General features: G+C 36.3%; 1 protein-coding gene across 13 annotated transcripts in view; it reads left to right on the top strand.

Annotated features, from left to right (window-relative positions):
* KLF12 (Kruppel like factor 12) overlaps window positions 1-27471 on the top strand; it is a 578056-nt gene that overhangs the window by 430256 nt on the left and 120329 nt on the right. For all 13 annotated transcript variants that reach the window (XM_032402856.1, XM_032402855.1, XM_032402857.1 and 10 more), the window contains one exon: window positions 7565-8111. In XM_032402856.1, coding sequence (XP_032258747.1) covers window positions 7565-8111 — 547 coding nt within the window. The remainder of the gene's footprint in view (window positions 1-7564; window positions 8112-27471) is intronic.

The following is a 27471-nucleotide window of genomic DNA, read 5'->3' on the forward strand; positions in this document are numbered from 1 at the left end:
CATAGATTAGGTTGTGTTGGAAGTTTTAGTTCTTTTTTTTTTTTAAGTATTTATTCATTTACTTTAGAGATAGAGTGAGGGGAGCGGGAGAGGGAGAAAGAGAAGTAGACTCCCCACTGAGCGACACGGGGCTGAAATCAAGAGTTGGACATTCAAATAACTGAGCCACCCAGGCACTGCTGGAATTTTTAGTTCTAAGAGGGGGAGCTCATTTGCTTCTATCCCACACTAACCAGTATTACTTAAAAGCACTTAATGCCCTTAATACAATCTATAAAACAATGGTATGAGTTTGGAATTATATTACTCTTTTGTAGGTAGATAAACTCACACCTAGAGAATTTTAATGATACCAAGATGGCACAGCTAGTAAGTGACAGGGTAAGTCATGATTTCTTTTGTGTCCAAATCAAATTTTCTTTCTATAATGACCACACTGCATGCTTATAAAGCAAAGGTTATCCTAACAGTTAAACCACGAGCTATGTAATGTTAGGTCATTTTATAATCTTTTCTAAAAACTACCATGAGATTATTTCTCAACAAGTTTATAAAGATAAAATGAAATATAATTTGTTTAAATGCTGGCTGGCTGGATGAGTAGATGAGTGGATAGATAAATGGATAGTTGGAACATCCTGTTTGTGTGTGTGTGTGCGCATGTGTGTAAAGGCTCTGCTTCTCTAAAAATCCTTGGGGCCATTAAAGATGAAACAGACGGCATGTAAATCATGGATAACACTTAGCAGAATATTGTCTAAGCAGTCCTTAACTATGACTACCCATAAGAATCTCTCGCGGGCTTTCCAAAGATGAGATTGTGTCCAGACATTTTTTCCTCTCTTGTTAAGATTACCAAGTGTTTAAAAGACATGACCAATATTAAAAGCACTTTTTAGTCATTGCCAGACCATAATAAAATTCAGCTGATGATAATGGCTGACTATAAGAAACACATCTAATACTATGGGTACCAGCATGTAGGAGGTTTTAGATTCATTTTTATATTCACTCAACAAAATGCCCAAAGCTAAAGTTCTATTTTAAGATGTATATTCAGGAAAAAGATTATCTTATTAGGAAAGCTCATGTGTAATCCCCAGATCACTGAAAGGAATATGTTCACTAGAATATTATGTAATAATAATTTATTGAGTGGATATTATGATTAAAATTGGCTTTCAGACTTTTGAAGAAAATAATATGTGGCATTATAATCCTGTTTGTATTTATCTTTAGATTTTCACATATATATTTTATTAAGTATATTGTTACGTTTATCTTGTTGCTCTTGGTGTGTATTTATGCAGTAATTTGTTAAGACATTTTATTTTAAAAAATATTTTATTATTACCCTTTCAAGGAATAATAGGTAATCCTTTGGAAAGATCATATGTATGTAATCATTTACATTATAAAATGTTTCTAAAGTGATGAATTACACCTCAGCCCTTGGTTTGTAAACCTATGTGGGAATCTTGTGTCTAACTACATAGGTAGGAGGAGATAAATTTGTGGTGGAAATAGTCATTATTTCCAAAATTAGAATTCTAGATATATCTAATGCAGAAAAAAAAAGAGAAAAATCAAGACTGTTTTTGATGATAGCATGTACTTCATGAAGTATTTTACTATTCTAATGATAAATCAGTTGAGATACTTTATGAAATTAATTACTCTCATTCTCTTTGACAGAAGTCCAGTATTTGTTTAAAATCTGCATGTGTTTAGGAGTGTTGTTTCTTTTAATGATGTTGAATATATTAAGTGTTTGATCATCGTTTCCACATCAGGACATCAACAGCAAAATTCAGCTGAAGTCATCACTCCCAGACAAAAATCTTGGTGGGCTTTTATTTAAACAAACAACAGGGGCACTTAGTTGGCCCTGTGATGAGTAGTCCATCAGTGTTGTAGCAAGAATTGAGTCGTTAGTAATCAAGGGTAAAATTTTAGCCTGGAATCCTTTCTTTGTTTTGTTTGTTTTTTTAACAGAAGTTTCTCTATGGTGCTTAAAACTTCTGACTTTTCTTTATTTCTAATCTTTTCAGCATTCCTACCCCGTATATGTTTCCTGGGAACACACCATATCTTCTCTCTCTCAGATACTTGTATAGGCATTGCTCATTGTATCATGCTTTGCTTTACTGCACTTCACAGATACTGCTGGGTTTTTTTTTTTTTTCTTAAACCAATTGGGGTTTGTGGCAAACCTGCCTCTAAGCAAGCCTCTTGGTGCCACTTCTCCAATAGCATTTGCTCACTTTGTGTCTCTGTGTCACATTTTGGTAATTTTCACAACATTTAAAACTTTTCGTTATTAAATTTGTTGTGGTGATCTGAGATCAGTGATCTTTGACGTTACTATTGTACTTGGTTTGGGGCACCACAAATTGCACCCATATAGGACAGCATACTTAATCAGTACGTGTTGTGTGTGCTCTGACTCCTCCACCCATCAGCTGTTCCCCGTCTCTCTCCCTCTGCTTGGGCGTCTCTATTCCCTGAGACACAACAGTATTGGAATTAGGCCAGTAGTAATCCTATAGTGGCCTCTGCGTGTCCAAGTGAAAGGAAGAGGCATATGTCTCTCACTGTCAATCCAGTGCTAGAAATGCGGCAGCTTAGTGAAGGAGGCTTGTCAAAAGCCAAGACAGGTTGAAAACTAGGCTTCTTGTACCAAACAGTTAGCCAAGTTGTGAATGCAAAGGAAACATTCTTGAAGGAAATTGAAAGTGTTAGCCAGTGAACACATGAAAGGTAGGAAAGTGAAACAGCCTTATTTCTGATAGGGAGAAAGTTTTAGTGGTCTGGATAGAAGATCAGTCCAGCCACAACATTCCCTTAAGCCAAAGCTTAATCCAGAGCAAGGCCCTAACTCTTGAATTCTCTGAAAACTGAAAGAGGTAAGGAAGCTACAGAAGAAAATTTGAAGCTAGGTTGGTTCATGAGGTGTAAGGAAAGAAGCCATCTCTGGAACATAAAAGTGTGAGGGGAAACAGCAAGCACTGATGGAGAGAAGCAGCAAGTTCTCCAGAAGATCGGGCTCAGATCATTCATGAAGGTGGCTACACTAAACAACAGATTTTCAACATAGACAAATAACCTCCTCTTGGAAGAAGATGCTATCTGGGACTTTCATAGGTGAAGAGGACAAGTCAGTGCCTGGCTTCAAGGGACAGGCTGACTCCAGTTAGAAGCTAATGCAGCTGGTGACTCAAGTTGAAGCCTATGCCCATTGACCATTCCAAAAATCCTACGGTCTGTGTTCCATAAGTGGAACAACAAAGCCTGGATGACAGCACCTCTATGTACAACATGGTTTCCTGAATCTTTTAAGCCCACTGTTGAGACCTACTGGTCAGGAAAAAGATTCCTTTCACAATATGACTGCTCATTGACAGTGCATCTGGTCACCCAAGAGCACTGATGGAGATGTGTAAAGAGATTAATGGTGTTTTTATCCCTGCTAATACAACATCCATTCTGCAGCCCATGGATCAAGGAGTCATTTCAACTTTCAAGTCTTATTATTTAAGAAATATATTTTGCGGGTGCCTGGGTGGCTCAGTTGGTTAAGCGACTGCCTTCGGCTCAGGTCATGATCCTGGAGTCCCGGGATCGAGTCCCACATTGGGCTCCCTGCTCAGCAGGGAGTCTGCTGCTCCCTCTGACCCTCCTCCCTCTCGTGCTCTCTCTCATTCTCTCTCTCACAAATTTAAAAAAAAAAAAAAAAGTTTTTTAAAAGAAATACATTTTGCAAGGCTGCATCTGGCGTGGACAGCGATTCCTCTGATGGATCTCGGCTAAATAAATTGAAAACCTTCTGGAAAGGATTCACCATTCTAGTTGCCATTAACAGCATTTGTGATTCCTGGGAAGAGGCCAAAATATCAACATTCACAGGAGTTTGGAGGAAGTTGATTCCAACCCTCATGGATGACTTTGAGGGGCTCAAGACTTCAGTGGCAGAAGTAACTGCAGATGTGATGGAAATAGCAAGAGAACTAGAATTAGAAGTGAAGGTTAGCATTTTTTTTAGCAATAAAGTATTTTTAAATTAAGGTATGTACATTGTTTTTTTTAGACATAATGGTATTGTACACTTGATAGACTACAGTTATTGTGTAAACATAACTTTTCTAAGTACTGGAAAGCCAAAAAATTCACTTGACATGCTCTATTACAACATTCACTTTATTGCCACGGTCTGGAGCTGAACCCACAATATGTCTGATGTACACCTGTAGGCCTTTTATTTAATTTCTAGCTGCTCCAAATACTTCTCATTTGGTGTTTTCCTCGGTCTCTCAGAGCTCTTGTTGTCGCTCTTGGCCATCTGCTATGTTCCCATCACCTCACTGCTGCTACGTATTGATGGATTCTTACCTCAGAACCAATGCATTTCAGTTTTCACCTTTCTGAAAGTAAGGAGATAACTTCCAAATGATGATTTCAGAATCAAGTCTTTCAGGTCTTTTCTCTTTCCTAAACAAAGGAGCAAAAGTATGCCACAGATGTTTTGAAACCATATTTACGTAGTCTTGCTAGCTTTCCATATACGTATGTGCAGCCTAAAGCTACAGGGTGACTTTACCTGCCACATCCCCATAGGAGAGATACAGATGGGCTGTGAGGATATAATGTTAGGTCAATACTGTAAACAGGTGAATGGTACAATAAAGATTTTGTTCTCTTTATACTGATGAGGCTTTGTTTGGGGACATATTGGCTGCATTCTACCTGCTACATATGAAGAAGGAACCAACATGTGCCTCTGCAGTGGTGATCCTTATAACTTCATGCATAATGTGTCCAACGTTCCAAAGACGATGTGTGTAGTCCAAGGGTTGGGTTTATCCTTGCTAATTTTTATAAGCATTTTCTGTATTTTGGTTTAAGCTCATGTAAAAGCTAAGTAGTTCTCACATATTTGAAAATACCTAGGGACTCTTAATATTTGGTCCTCATTGCTTTCCTAGGATGTGCAACAGAATTATAAGAGGAACACTCTTCTTCTGTTGTTATAAAGCAGCTTAAGGAATAAATATTTTTCTTAAGGAGGGATTAATCAGTTACCTCCAAAAGGTAGACTCCTGTTCATATCTAGAAAAGTTGAAGTCATTCACAAAGCTCAGTACACTTGATGTCTCAGAACCCATCTCTACAAATAAGCTCCATATTTACCAGCTCTTGTATTGTCATAATCCATTAGTCTTTTGTTTACATTACAAAATGTTCCTACAGTGGTGACTTACACCTCAGCCCTTGGTTTGTAAACCTATGTAGAAACCTTGTGTCTAACTAGATAGAATAATCGCTGTTTCCAAAATTAGAATTCTGGATGTACCTAATAGAGTAAGAAGAGAAACTAATCAAGACTGTATTTGAGGTCAAATAGTGTTTCATGACGTGCTTAATAACATATTTTATAATTTTAATAACAGACCATTTGGGATATTTTATAAAAGCAGCCTCAAGAAAGAATTTTTATGTGGGTATAACATACTAATAAGAAATATCTTAGATTGTTCTAAAAAGAAATTAAATGAGGGGCGCCTGGGTGGCTCAGTCATTAAACGTCTGCCTTCGGCTCAGGTCATGATCCCAGAGTCCTGGGATCGAGCCCCGCATCGGGCTCCCTGCTCAGCAGGAAGCCTGCTTCTCCCTTTCCCACTCCCCCTGCTTGTGTTCCCTCTCTCCTATTTCTCTGTCAAATAAATAAATAAAATCTTAAAAAAAAAAAATAAGAAATTAAATGATAATGCTGGGAATCAATTGGAATACTGTTCTAGTTAGAAGAGTAGATAATGCTAATAGCTTTTTTAAAAGTAGCTCAGTTTATGGTATTTGTGGGGTTTTTTGTTTCTTAATGTCTGAAAAGATTTAAAGAGTTATTTCTCAGTTTCAACACATAGAATGAAATCTTGGCATGGAGAATTTCATGCAGTAGATATTTTGGATGGTTTATTTTTATATTTTCTAATTTTCTTCTTTTTTTGTGGGTAAGTAATCATCTTAGCCTAGAAACAAACAAACAAACAAAAAATCAACCCATTTCCCTTTTTAGTTGATCTGGTACCATTGTTGACTTATTATCTTGTTGAATAGAATTCCCTTGTACTACTGCCTATTGTACATTTTGAATGGAGCTATAATTTATATTCTATAAAGAAAGGTTTTAAGAAACATGTTTTGTTCCTTTAAGTGTATGCTCACATTTTAGGGGGAATAGCAAACCAAGATCTTTTATTAAACAAAGAATGAAATGAACTGATTTAATACAATTTTAGACATTATTGTTCTGATACCATAATGAAGCTGAAAAAAAGTTTTTGGTCTTCGTATAAAAGAACATCAGTGCCTATGTTAGCCTGGCGAAATTAGATATAACCAAAATAATCTGTCACAATCTAATTTTCTCTGGTAAGCCTAGCCTGACACATGCTAATAGAATTATTAGGCCATTTTAGGCCTTTGAGGTGGGCATTCAATGAATACTTGTTTAATTTATGAATGAATAAGTGTAAGGATAAATTATATTCACGTCCAGTAATAAAATGTTGAGTCCATTAGTCTGGGTAGAATCTTGGATTTATTATTGTTATTATTTAAAATTTGCTCATTAAAACTGAAAAGAATAAAAATGACCTTATACAAAATTATCTTTATGTTAAGTTAAATAAAATACTCATGAACAATTTAAAATTTCCAGAATAAGTTTTTTCTAAAATCATTATTTCCTAAAATGTTTGTTGTAGTCGTTGTGTACATTGTTTTGAGAAAAAAATATTATCACTAAGAGTTAAAACATAACCCAATTGTTAGAACACATTTATATTTAATAATTTAGCAGTTGTGCCCCTTTTCAGTGCTGGTCATGAGAATGGCGTGAGAGCTCTTGCACCATATATGAAAGTTGAAATGTGGTGGTTTTTCCCAGTATTGTTGCTAGGTAATTTTATGCCTCCAGATTACGATAGTGTTGAGTAAGGGTTAGAACCATGAAATTGTAGAATTGTAGAGCTGGAAAGGGTGTTTAAGTTTATCTGATCAAAATTCCCATCGCTTTATAACTGAGGAAAAATGAGACTCATAAATGCAGGATGGGTCAAGCCAACAACATGAATGCTTTTAATGAAAATATTTGTTATTTTAAATAAATAAGCTGTTGTATTTATACAGTTGTAAGTAGGTAATGCTTTGCATACTGCCCTTGTCTTTTAGAGGTTTTATGTAAAACTGCTGTTCATTTTGGGCTTCTTGTGGCCTCTTTTCTCCTCCATGGAGCACTCGTTTCCCTGGATCTTAACAACTGTGGTGTCTCTCACAATAGGATGAAAATGTCTTTATAGCAGAGGCCTTGTTTTACACTGTTTTGTACTTTTGTACCTCAACTCTAATCATGATGACTGTCACAGAGCAGTTCTTCAAATATTTGGGGAATGAGTAGTGTCTCATAGCAGTAAGAGAAAAATTAATAAGCACTCCAGTCATAAACCTTGCCATCTATTAAATATGTGATTAACAGAGATCAATATGTGTCCCCTTTTTCTCCCCACAGTCTCCAAACGTCCACAACTACCCCGATATGGAAGCTGTTCCCCTGTTGCTAAATAATGTGAAAGGGGAGCCCCCAGAGGACTCGTTATCTGTAGATCACTTCCAAACACAAACTGAGCCAGTGGACTTGTCAATCAACAAAGCCAGGACATCCCCCACAGCCGTTTCATCCTCCCCGGTTTCCATGACAGCATCCGCCTCCTCGCCTTCTTCAACTTCAACCTCTTCATCGTCTTCTAGTCGTCCAGCCTCCTCCCCGACTGTTATCACATCAGTATCTTCAGCATCTTCTTCGTCAACAGTATTAACTCCAGGGCCCCTTGTAGCCTCCGCCTCTGGTGTGGGAGGCCAGCAGTTTTTGCACATTATCCATCCTGTACCGCCTTCAAGTCCCATGAATTTACAGTCTAACAAACTGAGTCACGTTCACCGCATCCCTGTGGTGGTACAGTCAGTGCCTGTTGTCTACACAGCTGTGCGGTCACCTGGAAATGTGAACAACACTATCGTAGTGCCGCTTTTGGAGGATGGGAGAAGCCATGGCAAAGGTAAGGGACACAAGCGAAGCTTTGATTTATTTCGGCACTAGAGGCAACTATGCCTTTTTTCAGCGAGCTGCCCCTAAACCGTGTGCAAGCACACCACATCCAAAGAGGTTCTGTGCACAACACAGACGTCAGCTGATCAACACGGTTTAGTATGAACCAACCGCGTGTTGGCATTGGTATCTGCTTCAGTGTTCTTTAGTCTATATTTTTACGTATCAAGTCATTTAATGTTAGAATTCAAATGTCTTCATTTGCAAAATAATGTTTACCTTCAAATGCTCAGATGGAAAGGATAATCTATATTTAGCATAACTGCTTGTAAGTTGAGTCGCCATTAAAATAATTCTGAAGTTAGGTGTTTGACTACAAAAGCCTCATGTAGCTTGAGGTCTTAGTGTAAGTTATTGTCATTTTAAATAACAGTATGACTCAGTATGATGGAATATTTCAAAATGCAATATTAAAATTCCCTTCTAGGACTTAGAAGGCAGGAAGATACTTTGCTACGTAACTCTATTTAATAATACCTAGTTACCTGATTTTATATATGGCAGTTATGCAGTTGATCATGAAGTTGCTTTCCTACTTCTAAGCTCTTATTTTTTTTTCCAATTTTTACCAGAAGGAATTAAAGTAGCATCATGCTGTCGATTTGTTCCTCCTTTATCATGAATCTACAAAATAAGCCACCCTTCTATAGAAATGTAAAATGCCCATAATCGTTGACTCATTCCCTCTAAAACTAAACACATATGCATGTGTTTTGTCTTCAGGGCCAAGAAATGATGACTGTTTAAGACATACGTTGTATTTTTTTTTGCTTTGATACCATATTACTACTGAGGCCCATCATTAAAATATGATTGATGAATACATAAACATTGCCTTCTCATAAAATACTAGTAAACGTGGATTTTTATAGTTCTCCTATAAGGTAGGATTCAATGCATAGAAACAACAGTTGATTGTGAAGTTAGAGAAATTTTTGCAAACAGACTCTACAAAATTGCATCCATCTTTGGCAAGTTATTGTTTTATCTGCATCAAGTTTCTTCATAGCACATGAAATGAATTTTATCTTCTCAGTATTACCAAATGAAAATATCACATGATTCACAGCACTAAGAGATTTTTAGACTGCAGACTTGAGATGTAGCCATTCCGTGCTTAATGTGGAGACCTCTGTCTTTTGTGCTGTTTCAGGCAAAGGCCATTAACTAGTCCCACCACCATCTTAGTGAATAGGTAGAAGAAAAAGAGGTATGAAGTAATCTCTTGGATTTTACTTTAGTTGAACCCCCTCTGATGATACTAACACTTCTGATCAAAAGGAGCTAACCAATTTGAATAATAACATAACTGAAGGCCACATTAGGTATTTATTTTCTTTCATAATTTAAAGATGTATTTACAAATTTTTTAAGAATTAGGAATTAACAAAGAGCAAAAGTGGAACCTTGCATATTGCATTACTTTATATATGTGTGTATGTGTATACCATAGAATCCAGTCCTTGTACCATACCCCTTAAGGGAAATACTGCTTTAATTGTGAAGATGATTGATGAAGATTTTAATGTTGTTCATGACTTCTTTTTTTTTGTACAATTTTGATGTACTAATGAAGGAAACAAAATAGATATCTCTTTTATGGGAGAGATTATTTTTACTTAAGGTGATTGCTATAGAAAGTATATTGCCAAAATTTAATTTTCTGGAAACTATATCTCTGCAGAAGAACTTTGTTCGACTCATGCTATAATTTGCTCTCAAGTGTATTTGTTAGTTTCATGCCATGTTTTTTACTCAGCAGTTTTCTCATGCCAAGAATAAAAAGTGATATAATCATAAATCCCCTGGCCTGTGATATGGACATTAGGAGCATGAGATTCAGGATCAGGAATCTGAGCTAGACTTAGTCCCCTAACTTACAGCTTTGGACTGGGAAGTGCTCTTCAAAGATTAAATGGGGATAATAACATGATCTATATCCTTGAAGGTTATTGAGGAGATTAAGTAAGAGCTTAATGTCTAGGTTAATCAACTATCAACAAAATGTTTGCAATTATTTATTATTATTTACCTCCACCCTGAAATACTCGAAGCAGTAATGTTCAGAAATTTTTTCTCTGTCATATAAAAACAAAGTTGGAAGGAAAAAAAATACCAAATTTACAAATGAAAAACTGCTCCCAAGAAATTAGTATAGAAATGCTTCTGTAAGTTGTTACTACAAGTTATAAGGTTTGAGCGTGTACTATGAGAAATTATCTAGAAACATCCCATATTTTCTATTTTTATTAGTTTGTATTATGTTTTTATAATCACCATATTATACAAATATTGCTATAGCAATTTATAAGGGTTTTTTTTAATTGTTTAACTGATGAATTAGATGATGGTAAAAGTGTCTAGTGGAGGAGGCCTGCCTACCTCACAGAATGAATAAAAGAAAGGGCATGTCAGTAATTCTTCAGGCCTTTATTTTGTGCATATGCAGCTGGGCACTGGGCCAACAATGAAATGGCTAAGTGATAAAGGGAGCCCCTATTCCATTCCAATGTAGGACTTGTATATCTGGTATGGATAAGCAAAAGAAAATATGATAGGGGAGTTGGATTTTCAAAATGCTAATAATAAAATTTACAAAACTAACTCATATAAATGCAGATGATTGTACCGGCTAGTTATTTTTAAAGTTGTTATAACACATCTGGTCTCTGGTAGAGAAATCGTTTACCTTATCTATCGTGTTACACAAAGACCTGTGAATGTACCCATCCATGTTTTAAGATGACGTATCATGTGAATTGAGTCATTTGTCCATTCAAGTATTTATTGAGCATCTGTCAATGTAGTAAATATTTTATTGGTCCAAGGATACAGTGTTGAACAAAACAGATGCTGTTTCTATCTCAGGGTGCTTATAGTCTACTGGGAAGTATTGACATTAAACAAACAAACAAAAAATCATATAATTAACTGATAATTATGGACATTCTGTGCTTAAGTTGGATTAAAATGTAGACTACTCATGGATTTGCCCAGGGGAGAGAGTTTAATTATAATTGCAGATGGAGAAGGTTGTATTTGATAAAAGTATTTTCACAGTGGGTATTATATATGGTTGGAAATGTTTCCACTGTGAAGCTCAGAGCGGGTGGTTAGGGTTTGGGGATGCGGTAGGGTGAAACGTTCACATGAATATGCTTGACTAACAACAGAAGGATGTGAGAAAGCTTTCCATTGAGGATAGAAACAGCCCATCCAAGTACTTAAAGAATATTGGTCTAAAGGCATGACAGGTTGTTAGCTAGCTCTGTGCACTGACGTATCTCAGTTCAGCCTTGAACATGGTATGTGATCTGAAGAAAACATACTCTGGAAGGTATAGCAAACAAACAATTTAGGCTAGAGCTACGAAGAGGGAGGATGTCAGAGAAGGTCTCCCGGGGAAGACATTTTCCCTCTTGATACCAAAAAGACAGAGTGGCAGTTGGCCTGCAAAGCGGTTGTGCTGAGAAATGGGAGCTCTCTATGTAGAGGGAAGAACAGCCGATGGACTGATCTGGCCCGAGTTTTGTTACTATGTAATCTGAGACACATTATTTGTAAACAAGACCCTGAAGGGATTATTTGACCTTGTAAAGGAGTTTCAGTCCAGCCTGGGGAAGTTTTTGGTAGATTTCCCAGGAGATTTTCATTAGTTTTTACAGATACTTAGTAGCATAAAAGCCTAAGGGTCATAACAAATCACAAGCAAAGTTGTTCTTGGTTTGTAATTGCCTGGATGAAGGCAAGTTTTGGAATGTCCCCTCCCTTCCTCCCATCCTTCCCGTGGACATACTATATGCCAAGTAAAATTCAAGGTTCCAAGATGAGCAAGTGCCTACTGTAATAGGCCTTACTTTCTAATGTAAGAGGCAAACAATTTATGTCAGATGGGGTAAGAGCTATGAAGAAAAATAAGCCATGATAAGGGGATGGGAAGTCAAAAGAGAGGAGTGCAATTTTAGGTACAATCTGGCCTACCTGAAATGTAAGGTATGATAATATACTGATACGATATATGATACCATATCAGTATATGGTATCATATACCATATGATATACATATGGATAAGCAAAAGAAAATATGATAGGGGAGTTGGATTTTCAAAATGCTGATAATAAAATTACAAAACCATATACCAGTATGATAATAATACCTGGGGAAGACTTTTACAGAAAGAGAGAACTGAAAGTTCACAGACCCCGAGGCATGAAGGGTGCATGGCTAGTGTGAGAAGAACTACAAGGCAGCTGGTTGGAACAGGAGGGGAATGAGCAATGGAAGAGCAGTGGATACGAGACCAGAGGGGTGAATAGGGCCAAATCATGTATGGCCTCAAAGAACGTGGTTAGGTTCCTTAGTTTTTTCCTAAATATGGTGGAAAGCCACTGGAACTGGACCTGTGAGCAGGAAAGTGACATGACTACCTTTTACATTCTTCCTTTTGTAAGAATCACTGAACCACTGCTCAATGAGGACTGAGAATTGGGTATCTGGCAAGGGTGCAGTTCACTGGTGACACTGACAGTGTGTCAGCAGAGTGGTGGGGACAAAGGACTGACTGAAGTGAGTTCGCATTCAGATGGGAGGTGAGGGGAAGACTGAAAGTCTAGGCAGCTCTTTGGAATAGCTCTGCAGGAAACAGTTGTAGTAGAGAAATGGATAGTGGGAGAGCCTCTTAGGCACTTAAGGGAAGGATTTAAAAAGAGGGAGATATTATAGCCCATTTGTATGATATCAAGAATAATCCAATAGAGAGTTGAAATGGGTAATTCTAGAGAGGGAAGAACTGTAGAAGCAAAGTCTTTAAATGCATGTTAGTTGCTTCTATTATACTGTGGAAGTAACCTATATCTTGCAGTAATTTATCTGAATTCTAAAGTCAGCTTAGTAGATTGACAAAGTTTTTAGGAAAAAAAAGATACATGATGGAAAGTGAAAGGAAATACAAAATCAGCAGATAATCATCTGGGCTTGATAATGAAAAGCAAACAAATGAAAGTTCAATAAAATTTGGGTCCATTGGGAGTTATAAAAGTGATACCAGAATTAACATAAGATCAAACATTTCTTGTTCATCACCTAGTGGAAGGTATAGAATAATTCAAAATAAACCCAAAATTCTTTGCATTTGTTGTTTAAAACTATTTTTTTATATCTGAGTATTAATGAATGTTACATTTTAGAACAAAATACTTAAAGAGCAATGCCACAACCAGTCTGTGAAAATCCAGCTGATGAGCTAGGAAAAAAAAATGGACTTATCTCCTCCCTCCCATACCTGAGCTGGTCCTTCCTCCAAATAGGTGAAAGAACAGGTAATAGCACCTTGATGCCCAGGAATGAGGCTCAAGCAAGGGTGTGATTGATCAGTGGCTTTGGAATAATCAGAACTGAAAAAGCCTAGGGCAGCAAGGGAGGGCGGATTTCCTTGACCACTATCCCATTCTTCTGTGCATGTGACCATCATAAAATAGACTGCCTAGAGGGCCAGAGTTCAGCTCCAGTTTCCTATACAGCCACATTTTCTTCCATGAAAATGCAATCCCAGCAGCCTGGTCTACCAGAATTGTATAAAACATATTTATTGCATTAGGAGTCTATTGTAATGGTGTCATACTTGAAAAACAACTCCTTATGGGTTATGAGTGCATTATTCTGGACTTAAAACAATTATGCTGTTAGATCCTTGAGTAGAAAGTACTTTTTTTCCCCAAGATATCTGACTAGAGCATGTTGATGCTGCTGTGAAGAAACCAGCCCCATTTGGGCATGTAATTCCTTTGGTCATCTTTTTTAAGAGTGTTGTGGGTTTTTTTTTATTATATTTAGATGAAGTGAAGAATCCTCCAAAAATATACCTTATTTTCATAGCACTCATTCAGGAGTTTCAAAGGGATGTGGTCGTGGGCAAATTTGAAATACTCACACCCCATTTTCTTCCCTACAGGCTGTTGCTTTTCTCAGCAGCCAACAGGAAGAAGCCACAAGTGTATTTTTAGTCCTGTGCCATTTCTATTTGTGAAAGGAAATATGGTCCTTGCAGTGATTGCTGCAGAGCTGGTTGGAGACTCTAGCTCTGGTTCCTCCTGACCATTGAGTGTGGCTATAGTTTTGCTCGCGTGAAACTCCCCATTTCAGATCTCTGCTTCATCCATTGTCTTCTGTCTGCTCTCTCACTTGTTGATGTTAAGGACGCCTTCTTTCAGGCGATGTTCCTTCTGCCATGGACTCACTTCCTCTGTCTACCTTACACATGCCTGTCCTCTTTTAGTTCACCATTCACTGGAATCCTGGCATCCTCTGTCCATATGACCGGAATAGTCCAGGCAGCTGTGACCTATGCTCATGTGTATGGTTGTCTTTGCTTGAGTGATTGAGCTACCACAGCTTCCTTTGGTAAGTTTATTCTTCGACTTAGGCTTAATTTTGAGAACTTCCAGATATAGATGATATTTTAGGCCTCCATTTGGTTTTTATTGACAAACCATTTAGTTATGTTCTTTCATTATTTTTTTTTAATGCTGCCTTTTGGGAAGTGGGACTGGAGTGTTGCTGACTTTCGGTTTACTCTTCTTAAATACAGACTTGATAGGACTTGAGTGTTTCAGTACTATCATCATAAAGCAAAGGCAGGAACTTGTTAAAGAATGAGAAAGCCAGTCAGCTAATATTAATGAAAAATTGAGTTTTAAATAGGAGTTCAGAATATTTTATAGAGATGCATGGGTCATTTGTTGTTCGTGTTTACCTGATTTGCAACATGGAGTAGAAATTTATCGGTATCTTCTCACTTCTGGGCATGCACAGAGGTTGAATAGCTTCCTCCAAAAAACTGGCTTCTTAGGTTCTAGTTCATCTGAAATACCTTCAATCTGTTAATTTCTCTGCTTCATCTGGCATAGACTGGTTTAGTTCTAAGATTTGATGATAATAACCGGCTCAGAGAGGAGACAGAAATTACCTGTATTGTGCTAAGAGAATTAGCAGAAAAGAGAAAATTCTAGGTAAGCTCCTTGTAAACTGTAAAATGTCAAAGAGTGAGTTTGATTGGCTTTTTCCCCCACACAGATAAATATTAAATAAAAGCACAAAGCACAAAAGAAGAGAAAAAGGAGAAAGTAAGGACAGTAGATGGAATCCACATTGAGAGAGAGATGATACTTCACTCAGAGGTTACTCCTATTACTTAAGGAGGTGAAGCTCTAGAGAAAAATCTATGTATTAGAGAAAGTAGTTAAAGCAAGAATTTAACAAAATGGTCTCTGTTTCATTCTGCTGTAAGTTGTCAGCCATCACACCATTTTAACTTACTGGAAAAGTTCCTCCTATAATAAAAAGATTGAATGTTTAAAAATTTAAATATGTGATATTTTACTAATAAATATTCTGATGTAGTTGCTACATTCATTTTTCACCACACCTGAGAAGTGTCTCAGGTGACATTTAATACATTGAACATTACATATTGGATTTTTGAAATATAATACCTTTCATTTCCTTTGTTGTTTCATTTTTTAAAAACAAATTTTTTCTTTCCTGAAAAATATAAAGTTACCGTATTATAATAAATATAAAAATATAGTTCTTGCTTAAATATAAAGCTTCCAATTTCACATAGTACAGGTGCTATTATGCCACAAGGATATTCCTACTTTACCAATTAGATTGCAGGTAGTTATAGAATCATTTTGATGATATTTGTATGTATACACTCATTGCAAGAGACCTTCAGAAATCTATGTGTATCTAAATATATCTGCATATCAAATGAGCATTTTATCCAATGACTCTTAAAACCTATAGGAACAAATGAAAGAAGGAAGACTAAGATCCAAGAGGGAAACTTAGTCTTAGAATCATTGCTAGCACTATTTTAAATTAGCTTCTTAATTATTTACAACTCTCTGGCTGTGCTTTCTGTCCCCTATTTGTTCTTATTCCCTTAATTCCTTTTCTGTTGCAAACTATAGAACTATTTTCTCAGCTCTTTCTCTTTGCCTGTTTTCCATTGTTAATGGAGAATTTGATTAACTGGTATTCTACTTTGTGTTCTTTAGAAAAGAACAAGTTGATAGTTGTCTATCTAATAAATAAAAGAAAAGCTACCAATTTACAGAGTAACAATCATATACTCAATTTTTTTAAATCATAGTTTATATGGAGGAAGTGCTACCCTGATGATTGGCCTGTTGTATGTGTTTTTCATGACCGGGTGGCTCCACCATCTTTTTTCTTCTATTAATTCATTTATTCGACAAATGTTTATTGAACTGATCATATGGCCAAGAATATCCCCTGCTCCCAGCTATGGAGACTTTTAAAATAAAACTCCCCTTAAAAGCTAGCTTCAGTTTACAACACAATGAAACAATATTGTTCATACTGTGGGATTTTTTCCTGTTGAATCTTGAAGTCAATTGGGTAGCTCATAATGGGCAGTTTTAAAGAAACTAAATAAAATGGAGGCTTTTTCTGAGTATAGCACCCAAATAATTATTAACATTGTGAAACTTTTGTTTGGTAACCTATTTATTTACATACATCAAATGTGGTACTGTGAGAGAGAGAGAGAGAGAGAGAGAGAGAGAGAGTGTGTGTGTGTGTGTGTGTGTGTGTGTACCAAGTCATGTTGAAATACGCATTTCTTTGCTGTGGTTCCTGTCTAGAAAACTTGAAAAAGACTGCATTGGAGTTCTCACCTTTGCCTCAGCCCCTTCCGTCTTCTCCTTCCTGCACCCCCCTCTCAAAGTATCTGCCTTGGCACCACATTTTTTCTCTGCCTTCTCACTCTTCACCTTCCTTCCATTTGCTTATCTTCTCCCCTCTCCTGGCTGGCCTTCTCTATCTCCCTCCACCCCTCACCATTCTACCTATTTTTGACTCGACTCCTTTTTCTCTTCCGTATCTCACCAAATCACCTATCCTAGAGCTAATGTAGTATTATGGAACTAAGCCACTTGTGTTGAAAAATGACAGTCTTTGTACTGCCATCTAGTGGTAGAATTTTAAAGCAATGTAAGAGTCTGTAGTCTAGTTACTCTGATGGCTCCCAGATTTTCCCAGCTAGTTCAGGGTTGTAAGGGAGTACAATGAATATGCCCTTTTTAAGTAAAACTTGACCCTAAATTTGAAATATGACTTACCTGCTTCATTTTTACAGCTCTAGTATGTGAATTTTTTTTTGGAAAAGACTATATTTAACTTGGACCAGAAAAAAAAAAAAGCGTAGCTCCTACTCACTTGTCCCACTTTCCATCTTGTATATTTGTATGTGACTTCTGTTTACTTTCTGTGTATCTGTGCTTAGTTTTTTTTTTAAAACTATGGTTTATGTTTGTGGGATAAATGGAAACATATATGCCAACTTGTGTGCTAGCCAACAAGTTTTGCTGAATGTCATAGAGAAAAAATAAAAGGTAAATGGTGAGTTATTCTCCATACAGCAAGAACTCAGAAAGACAGAAAATAGAAGAATTTGGTGAAACTGGAATAACTTGGAGAATTCATCAGAGGAACTACCTCCTTAGTTAGCTAGGGGCTTAGGAGAAAGAGGTTCAGTAGAAACGGGAGAATTAGAAAGAGAATCTCATGATATATGGGTTTCTCAGTTTCCTGGGGGAAAGAAGGACTTAGTGGGAGAGTAAGCTCCTCTGTTGACAAAAACTGTGGTTGTTTATATGTGTTATATATGTTTTTATAAATAGAATTTTATATACATTGTTCTAAATCTTCACTCGTATCGTATATAATAAAGGTATACATTGTTCTAAATCTTCACTCCTAGATTAAAATATATTGGGGTCTCCCAAAATCGATGTAACCTTCAGTAGCTAATGTTTCCCCAAACCAATGCATCGTGCCTGATACTAGTTAATGCTCAATAAATATTTATTGATTGAAGATATGAATGAATTAATAAATTAATGTAGTCTGGTATAGATACAGTGTTTCATATGAGATGCTTAGGAATGCTGTGACAGTGTTGGTCTATAGACCTAAACCCTAACCATAAAAGGATCTTTCTCTTACATGGTAAAGGAGAAGAAACAACATAAAATGATAACCAACAAGGCTCCTCATATCGTCAGTCTGGCCCCTGACACCTTCCACCCCAGTCTGTTGCCATTCTACCAAATACAAATACATCTCATGTCCCAGCTACAGTTTCCATGGCTTTTCCTGATGACTATTCTACCTTTACCCATACACTTTCCTTTTCCTGGAAAACCCTTTCTTTCTCTGGCAAAAGACCTGGCAAAAAAAAAAAAAAAGTCTTTTTTTCTAGAAAGGGACATACTAAATAAGGCAATTTATTTCATGTATATATATATATATATGAAATTTTATGTGTGTATATATATAGGCTCAATATATTTGGTTCAATAGGTAATATATAATATAAAATATAATTATATCATTCATTGCTTTATTACCTTATCCAGTGTCTAGTACACAATGAACACTAAGTGTCTGCAGAATGAATGAAAACCATTCCTAAAGCTGTTACTATTTTATGTCATTGTGCCATCTGTAATTCCCTGGCATTCTTGCATACATTGTTTCTAAGGTTGTTTTATTTCATAGTACTTAATGTTAAAGAATGATATTTGGTGGTACATTATAGATGCTTGCTATGATTTAGATTTTAATAGTTTCTGGAGTTGAACCCCTGTGGGTGAAAAGTATTCTTATGACTTCGAAATGGTCTTAATGAAAAGATATTGATATTGCCGTGTGAAAATTATAGTCCTTATTTATTCTTTTACCCTCAGGTAAAATATTTTACCTGTGAAACTAGGATAAATAATGGCTTTGATTGGATTCAGGCAATTAATAGAGTCTGCTATAGGTTTCTTATATAACAGTAACACCAATTTCATTTCCTAGTCAGGGTGAAACAATTATACCTCCTACCCCACTGCAGTTAACTGCATCAGCATCATAGTACCATAAAATCTCAATAAAATCTGAAAACTGTGGAGTATGGATAATCCCACTATAAATTGTAATAAAAATTACCCCTCCAGACTCTATATTCTCTCCATTAAGTTCATAGACACTGTCTCTTTGTACATAAAGTTTTATGAAATAAATCGACCAGTTCTCCTGTCCTTACCATATAGCAAGCTGCTTTGATTTAAAAGCTGATAATGGTACAATCAGATTTTGGTGTTTGCAGTGCATTTTAAAAACATAAATTTCATCTAACGAACCTTAGGTAGAAGGAAAATGCTGCTTTTATTTGCACTATGCGGTGAATGTCTCTTTGTGAGAAAGAATAAATGACATATTTCCCGTGGTGGGCCTATTTGTTGCAGCCATAAAACAAAGATTTGATTTCCTTCCACACATCTCTAATCTTAAAGGTATATTAAGCAAACCCAAGCACAAATCTGAAACAGCTCTGTCTGAATTGTTTCAAATCTTCTGTGTTTAGAAGGGATTGTCAATTTTGTGATTGCATTTTTGTCTCTCTGTGCTAAATCCAAGGGCTCCCTAATCATCTCTGGTGTGGCCTTTGTCAGGAGTGGATGTTTTAAATCAGTCCTCTATAAACACAGAGCCCTTTAAAACAGAGGAACCCTTCTAGAAACCTAGGTTGTAAATCCCCAGAGAACATGAATTAGACTCTAGAGGAAGTCATATGTTATAATGAAGGTAGAGTAGGTGGCATTTGAGGTCGAAAGTTAAAGAAGCATAAGATTTTGCTACTCAGAGTAGGTAGAAGTATTCCAGACCAGGAAAAGAGTGAATAATGAGGGCCGAGGATGGAGGGTACTTTATATAAAGAATGAGGAAAAGTGTGGTTTTCACTGAATTGTAGGATGTAATGCACTCACACGCACATTCACTGCATAGAGTATAAAACATACTGCTTGCATGATATATACTATGAATTACTTACAGGAGAGGATCTGAGAGACTTTCCCTGAAAAAGAAAGCCTTTTAACTCTTAGTTTAGATATACTTCTTACATTCTTTGTGAATATGATTTCCAGCTGTGCATAGAGAGAAACTAGTGAATAAGATCTGCAAAGGAAAAATAGCCAAGAGGAATATTTCTCAATTTTTTATTTTTATAATTTGGTTCCGCCGAAATATTGTCTTGTTAGATGTTTTTATGTTTTCCCAGTAGCCACAAAAATTGTGTAGCATTTCTCTTTCTGTAGTTTTCCTTAATATAAGAAAATAGATCTACGGATTTTGTATTACCAGTCTACAAATGCTCGATACCCTCTATCTGCCATCCCCCTGCCCAAATTAGGAAACTCCCTTTTGTAGGTAGGCTAAGAGCAAAAAGTGACAGCTAAAAAAGAAGGTGTCAAAATTATTATTAAAATAAGACTTCGAAAAATCACAGCAAGGTCTTTTGGGATTAGAGTAAATAGGCTTACACAGCTCTTTAGTCCTTGGAGATAATACTTTATTACAGCACAATAATTGCTTTTGAAATAATGACCATTAGCAATGAAAGAAAGGTTAAATTATGGTCAGTCTATTTGAAGTAGGCAACAAAGAAAGTATGTAATAAATCTTATACAGATATTTATTAAAAATCATTTAAATAATTAACCTTTATCGAATGCCTATATGTTCTTTGTGCTTTACATACATCATCTTTAAGTCTTAACAATAACCGACATGTGGGTATTACGGCCTTCTTTTACGGAGACGGAAACTGTTACGGAGAAAGAAACTGAGACTCATGTTACTTCCTCTACTCCTTATAAGGGCACAGCTTCTTAGTGATAGAGCCTTTAATAAAATCAAAATTTCTTAATACTCTAAAGCCATTTGCCATCCTTAGGCTTGATGCTTAAAGGGGTGTGCCTTAGTTATGTAGAAAATTTGTCAGTATTAATCCAATTCCAGATTTCTTCAAATTAGATATATTGTATTTTTAAATCATTTTATTTTTTGTCAAGGTTTAAAATTTGTTATATATGAAATTTATATATCTATATCTGTCTATCTGTAAATTGCATGAAGTAATTCCATGTTGCTAAATATCGGCTTTATGGTACCGTATTATGTATTTCCATTTCTCCAGCATCTTGCAACATTAAAAACAGCCTCGAGCTGTAGGTTAACATTTCTAGGTGTAGGGAAATTTTGTCACAGTGTGGTTCACTGAGTTTCAGGGATCGACATCTATGTCATTTTTAGACATATCTGGTCTCTGCCTGGAGCTCTCTTGAACCGAGAATTGGTTCGACAGACATAGACAACACAGACATGCCTGTTCTATCTTGCCTCATTTGGGTAGTGGTTATTTTCTGAAAAACACAAGTGGAAAATACAGCCAGCATTTATTATCACTGTTATAATTATATTTATTTTTCTTAGATTAATGAGTTCAATAAAATTCTGAGCACTAGCCAATAGCTAATAATCATTATAACATTACAGTTTTAGAATTATCCTAGCTTATATAGCAGATGTTCCAAAATGCCTTCTTTAAAATTGGAAAATAAATTCCATAAAATGTGTGTTTGGTTACAGAGAATATCTTCGTAGTAAGATCTGACATTTTCCAGTTTTCGTTTCTCTTCAGAGTCTAAAATACTACCCTTTCTGTGTTTTTGTAGTTCTCATGTTCTTAGGTTTATCAAAGAGTAAAATACTGTGTATGCTGTCCAAAATTGATTGGCATCGTGATACGGGATAGCAGATATTTTCCAACACATTCTCAAAGTCATGGTTATAATGGAATCGAATCAATCCATTTATCATCCTACAAATGAGCACTAACGGGTGAGGGCACTGCTTGCTTAATGGTGTTGTTGTACCCATTGGTATAATCCACAGTAATCAAGGTAGTATCACCTCCAATTACATGTTTTATTATCTCATTATCCACCTTGCAAGTAAAATAACTGCTGACAGTGCCCTTTCTTTCCTTCCTTGGCCACTTGTGATCATTTTTTTATAGTAATCATCATCACAGGCCCCTCCTACTGAAAAATAAACCCCCTTTCAACTATAACTTAAACCAGTTTTAACTGTATAGTTTTGCATACCTGATAGAAACGGAAGATTACAGCTTTTGCAGTTTACAAGTCTAAATGAGCCATTGAATGGTTTATAGCTATTTTTCAGTGTTGGGCTCTGTATTTCTAATTATGATGAACATCGATAGTAAAATTATCCTTACTGACAGCAAGCACAAGCCATCACAGACTCATATTCTACTTGATAAGATTACTCATCCCATATCTTATTCCGGAGGAGATGTAAGGAACACATCAGTCATATTATTACTATTTAGCCAGTGGGTGGCTTGTTTAGAGAGATCTTGCATTTTTGGAAGGTACGAGATGCAGTGGCCGTCTCATATCTGGGCATGTTAGAGCATGCTCAAAGAATAGCTTGGTACTGTACCTTATTTATGCATGGATGTATAAATACACACATGAACATGCACAGAGACATGTATTTGTATATATTCACATTTTAAAAATGATACTACCTACAGACTGCCATACTTTATAAAGTAAATGAAATTAGTTGACTTATTATAAACTTCTTCCCTATGTTATACCATTTAAATGGGGAAAATGTTCATATTTAATATTTAAACAAATAAGATGATTATAGCACCCATTTGTTTTCTTTCTGCTTTCTTTTTCTTTTATCAAAACTAAAAAAAATAAAACAAAAACAAAACAAAACCTTGAACTGCCAGTACTGTACTGATCAGTACTAAGAACATTTGAAATATTTTTATTTAAAAAAATTTAAGCTCCATATTTTTAACCCTTTGCCTTATCTAGGAATTACCCAGTGTTTTCCTTTTTATTTACTTATCCATTTGATTGAGCGCACATTTATGATTCAGCCATCATATGTACAGTGCACAGATGATGCCCAGAAGAAGCTCATAGTTGAGTGAATGGAGGAGGCAAAGCAAATTTTATGAGGAGTGTTCTATAACACAAGTAAGTGTAGACCCACAGAGGTAGGTCACAAAGGAAAGAGCACAAAGCTCATTGTTTGGGAGGGCATGGTGATGATTTCAGGAAAAGGATGTTTCTCACAGGAAACTGTTTACTTGAATTATCCACATAAATATGAGGAGGAAAGGCAATTATTTTAAAAAGGTGCAAAATCCTAGAAATATGAAAGAACACAGTGCATTCTGGTGGAGTTCTTGTGTGCCAAGTCTGTATTAAGTGAATGCTACAGGGAGACAGACACAGCTTGTAAATTGGTGGGTTATCATAGGAAGGCAGGTGAGAATTCTTAAAGGCCGGTGCAGAGGCTGTAGGAATGGAAATCTGATGGACAGAACTTGTTGCCCAAATGGATGTCAAGGACAAAGGAAAAAATAAATATAGATAATTCCCAAGTTCTTGATTTGGCAACTGCCACATGTTGAGAAAGTCTAGTGGAAGAATGTATGACTTGAAAGACAGTACTGAGAATTTTACCCAGAAAACAATGTAAAGTGGAAGAATTGACAAAAACATGGAAGAAAAGATGCGAGACACGAATTGATGTGATCCAAAATTTATCTGAAAGGACAGCTATAAAATAGGAGTAGATAGAATGTGTTATTCAGAGAAGCAATATTCAGAGAAATGTCTGGGAATTTTGGAAAATTAGGGAAGCCATGAATCTTAGAATATAGATGAATCAGTAAAAATAAACCCGCATCTAGACACACAGCAGTGAAATTGTCAGGCATGAGTCATAGAGAAAAATCTCAACAGCTATCTACAAAAGAATTAAAGAAGAGCAAAGACTGTCAACAATAAGAAATGCCAGAAAGCAATGCAGTAGTCCTTTCAGAGGACTGGATGAGGGATCTTAGAATTCTGTTCTCAGCTAAATTCAATCAACAGTAAAGTAAAATTTATTTCAGGTATATATTGACTAAGAGCTTACCACCCACACAAATTTTCTGAACGATCTAAAGAATATGCTTTGAAAAAAAAAAAGACGAACCTAAATGGAAAGGTGAGCTTAGAACTGGTTTTAAAAGTATAGGTAGGGGCACCTGGGTGGCTCAGGTGGTTGAACAGCTGATTCTTGATTTCAGCTCAGGTCGTGATGTCAGGGTCCTGGGATCCAGCCTTGCATCAGGCTCCACACTCAGTGGGGAGTCTCCTTGAGGATTCTCTCTCTCCTTGTCCATCTGCCCCTCCCCCCACTCGTGCTTGCTTGTGCACATGCGCACACGGCGCTTTCTCTCAAATCTTTAAAAAAAGTGTAGGTAAATATCTGCAAAAGGAAATAAATTTTAATTAACTCTTGGTGGTGAAAGATGAATCAAAATTCTGAACTATAATGAAAAAGAACATGGGGAAGGTGGGAATGTTCCTTGGGTGGTTATCACATGCTAAGTCCTCCTTGTGTTTGAGAGGAGAATAGATACACAGAATGACTTTAGACTTTAGAAAAATTTTAAATGAAAGAATGTAAATAAATCTCTAATGTTAAATGAAGATAAATTGTAGAATATGATCTTCTTATATACCGTTTTTAAAAGAGCAAAACTGTATTCATTGTTTATTGATACATATGTAGTTAAAGCATAAAAACTTAAATACACCAGAATACTATGGAAGAAGGAAACAATAGTAAAATAAAACAAAACAAAAAACAGCTTTTTTTGTAATATTTTACTTTTTTTAATGACCTGAAAGAAATACTGCAAATGTTAAGGTTTTTTTTAATCTTTTGGGAGAATAAATAGATGTAGAATTCCATATATGTGGGAGATTTTTTTTTAAATAAAAGTGACATGAAAGAAAAGCTATAAATAATTTACCTCAATTTATAAGCAAGTTTATGAGAAAGAAAATACCAAATCATGTGTTGAATGGCTCTTCATATTTTATCTTTCACATCAAGCATTGTTGGGTGTGAGAGACAATGGAAAGAAAACATTTTCAGGATTTGGGTGGTTGAAAGAGAAAAGGGAATATAAATGCTGAAGAGTTAATTTGACCCCTGACATCTCATTTAATTGATAGTATAAATGTAGTAGACACCAAGGAAGATCTTTCTCATTAGCATGTGAACTTGCATGGATTATAACAAACCATCCTGGCCTCTCAGATCCCTGCTTGGGCTCAGGGACAGCTCAGACTTAGTGCTGAGGAGGTGACCTGGCAGCTTTGGTTAAGGAAATGAGCATAAATGATGTTCAGAATGCATATTATTAGAGAGTTATAAATTTTAGAAGTATTCCAAACATAAATGTTACTGGTTTTTACCAATTTAAAAAAATCTATTTTTCTTTATTACCATGTTCAAAGAAAACAATATCAAACTTTGTGTTTAACACCTAAATATACTGACCTCAAGCATCACCTAATCTACCAGACATTTGCCTTAGGAAAACCCAAGACCTCACTCTCCATGATAGCCCTTATCTTCAGAAACTGTCTCTTCTCACAGAACCTAGATGGGCTTTCATAGAGAAGTTAGTTGTAAACCCAGTTTAAGGTTAAGAAAGCCAAAAAGACTAGTGGGTGCCTCCTATGCCCTCCCTCAATATAGCGTATATTATATAGTGTTCTCAAAATACTCGTGCCACCTGGCCTATCTCTAGGCAGAATTACAGCTTTGGCCTCCTTCTTCCAGAGTAATTTCTGCAGACTTCACCACCTGCCTGTAAGGGCTCCTTCCCTAACCTATGTCCGAGGCTTGCATCTCTGAGCTCGGGAAAGAGTCTGAGCAAAGGAGCCCCCATGTCACAGATGTACCTGAAGCCAAAGGAAGTATGATTCCATTTCCAGGTGTAGGGCTCTCAGCAGCATTCTCAGAGACTAGGTAATTTATCATCTCAAGGGGCAGGGTATCAAAGTATCAAAATAACGTCTCTAAAAACAAGCCAGAAAACAGAGAATGCGTGCTTCTTAGGGATTGAGGGAAACGAATAGAATTATCATTTCTTACAAAAGCATCCCAAACACAGACTTGATATGGAAAACACCTTGAATCCAATTTTACAAAGCAAATTTCTCTCTTTGGAGTTTGCGTGAAATTAGGACATGAACTGGCACATCCTTCAACCTAGATTGAAACAGAGAAAAAAATGTAGCAATCTTGCTTTTTGGCCCAAAGATATGTACAGGTCATTTTTGAATACTTACTCACCCCCGATTAGGATGACGGAAAGCAATACATTGGAAAGAGAAGAGTCAGCACCTACTTTTGCCCTCATAAAGAAAATTTACCTTCCATGATTTTACCACAGTAGACACTGGCATTCACAGGTATAACATCTAAGATTTTTGTGTTTCTCAAGTGTCCCTCAGAAGTCTGGTATGTAGTACAGGTATTTTGCGAAGTTACAAGACTCACATGAACATGAGAGTCTGAGCCTCCAAACCACAGGATCCATCTCAGTGCTGCTTCATGCCCTCTGCTTGGGCCCCACACAGTAACACTTGTGAGTTGTTTGTGGGCCAGGGCGTGTATGGGGGTGTGTGTCAATTACCCATCAAATGAGAAAGAAAACTTTCATAAACTTTTTTTAATGTGATGTGAGGATGTGCACAAGAAATATATACCTCCAGATGGAAATGTGTTACAGGGTGTGAGGACAAGTGTGCATGTTCCTGCAGCCAAGAAAGAGAAAATCTTAAGAAGAAGCCAGAAGTGGCCATGAAAAGAGATAATGAGCAGCCTTGAAAACTATAGAGAGATTCAATGGCATGTGTACATAATTCACAAATGTGAGGACTTTTTTTATGGTCTTAGAACATATCTTCAAGAATTCCAAGGGTCTACTGCATGTCTCTAAGAAGACAGATGAAATCACTTTTACATATTATGACTTACTTTTAATTTAACTGGTTTAAGTATATTCTAAAATGAGGCATGGAGAGCAAATTATTTGAAGAGGGAGGAGGGCAACAGCAACATTTATTCTAAATGGCCCACAGTAGTTCTGCAGGCCAACTTTTTTGTTTGCCGAGTGCCACCACACCTAAGATAAGGACCATGATTCAGGGGTCCTGAAAATTATTATAGCAGATGTCAATCTATGTCTTGAAAGATTCCATTTTATCCAGTCTAGGAACCAGAAAACACAGATAGTGCAAAAAAAGACCCAAGTGAAATAAGAAAAGTGAATTAAAAGGCCATGGATCATCTCTCTGCATTACACATGAAAATGAGTTTGGTGATTTCATTATTTACCATATGCACTCACCACAAAATCACTTTATTATTAAGTATTTAAAATCATCTCTGCTTAAAGTGGATTCACTTTTGAATAAATCAATTGGGGCTGGTTGGCTTGGGTTTTGAGCAGTTGTAATGAATTGACAAAATGGAAAGGGACAGGAAA

The sequence above is a fragment of the Phoca vitulina genome, unplaced genomic scaffold (assembly GCF_004348235.1).
Source record: "Phoca vitulina isolate PV1807 unplaced genomic scaffold, GSC_HSeal_1.0 scaffold5, whole genome shotgun sequence".
NCBI lineage: Eukaryota > Metazoa > Chordata > Mammalia > Carnivora > Phocidae > Phoca > Phoca vitulina.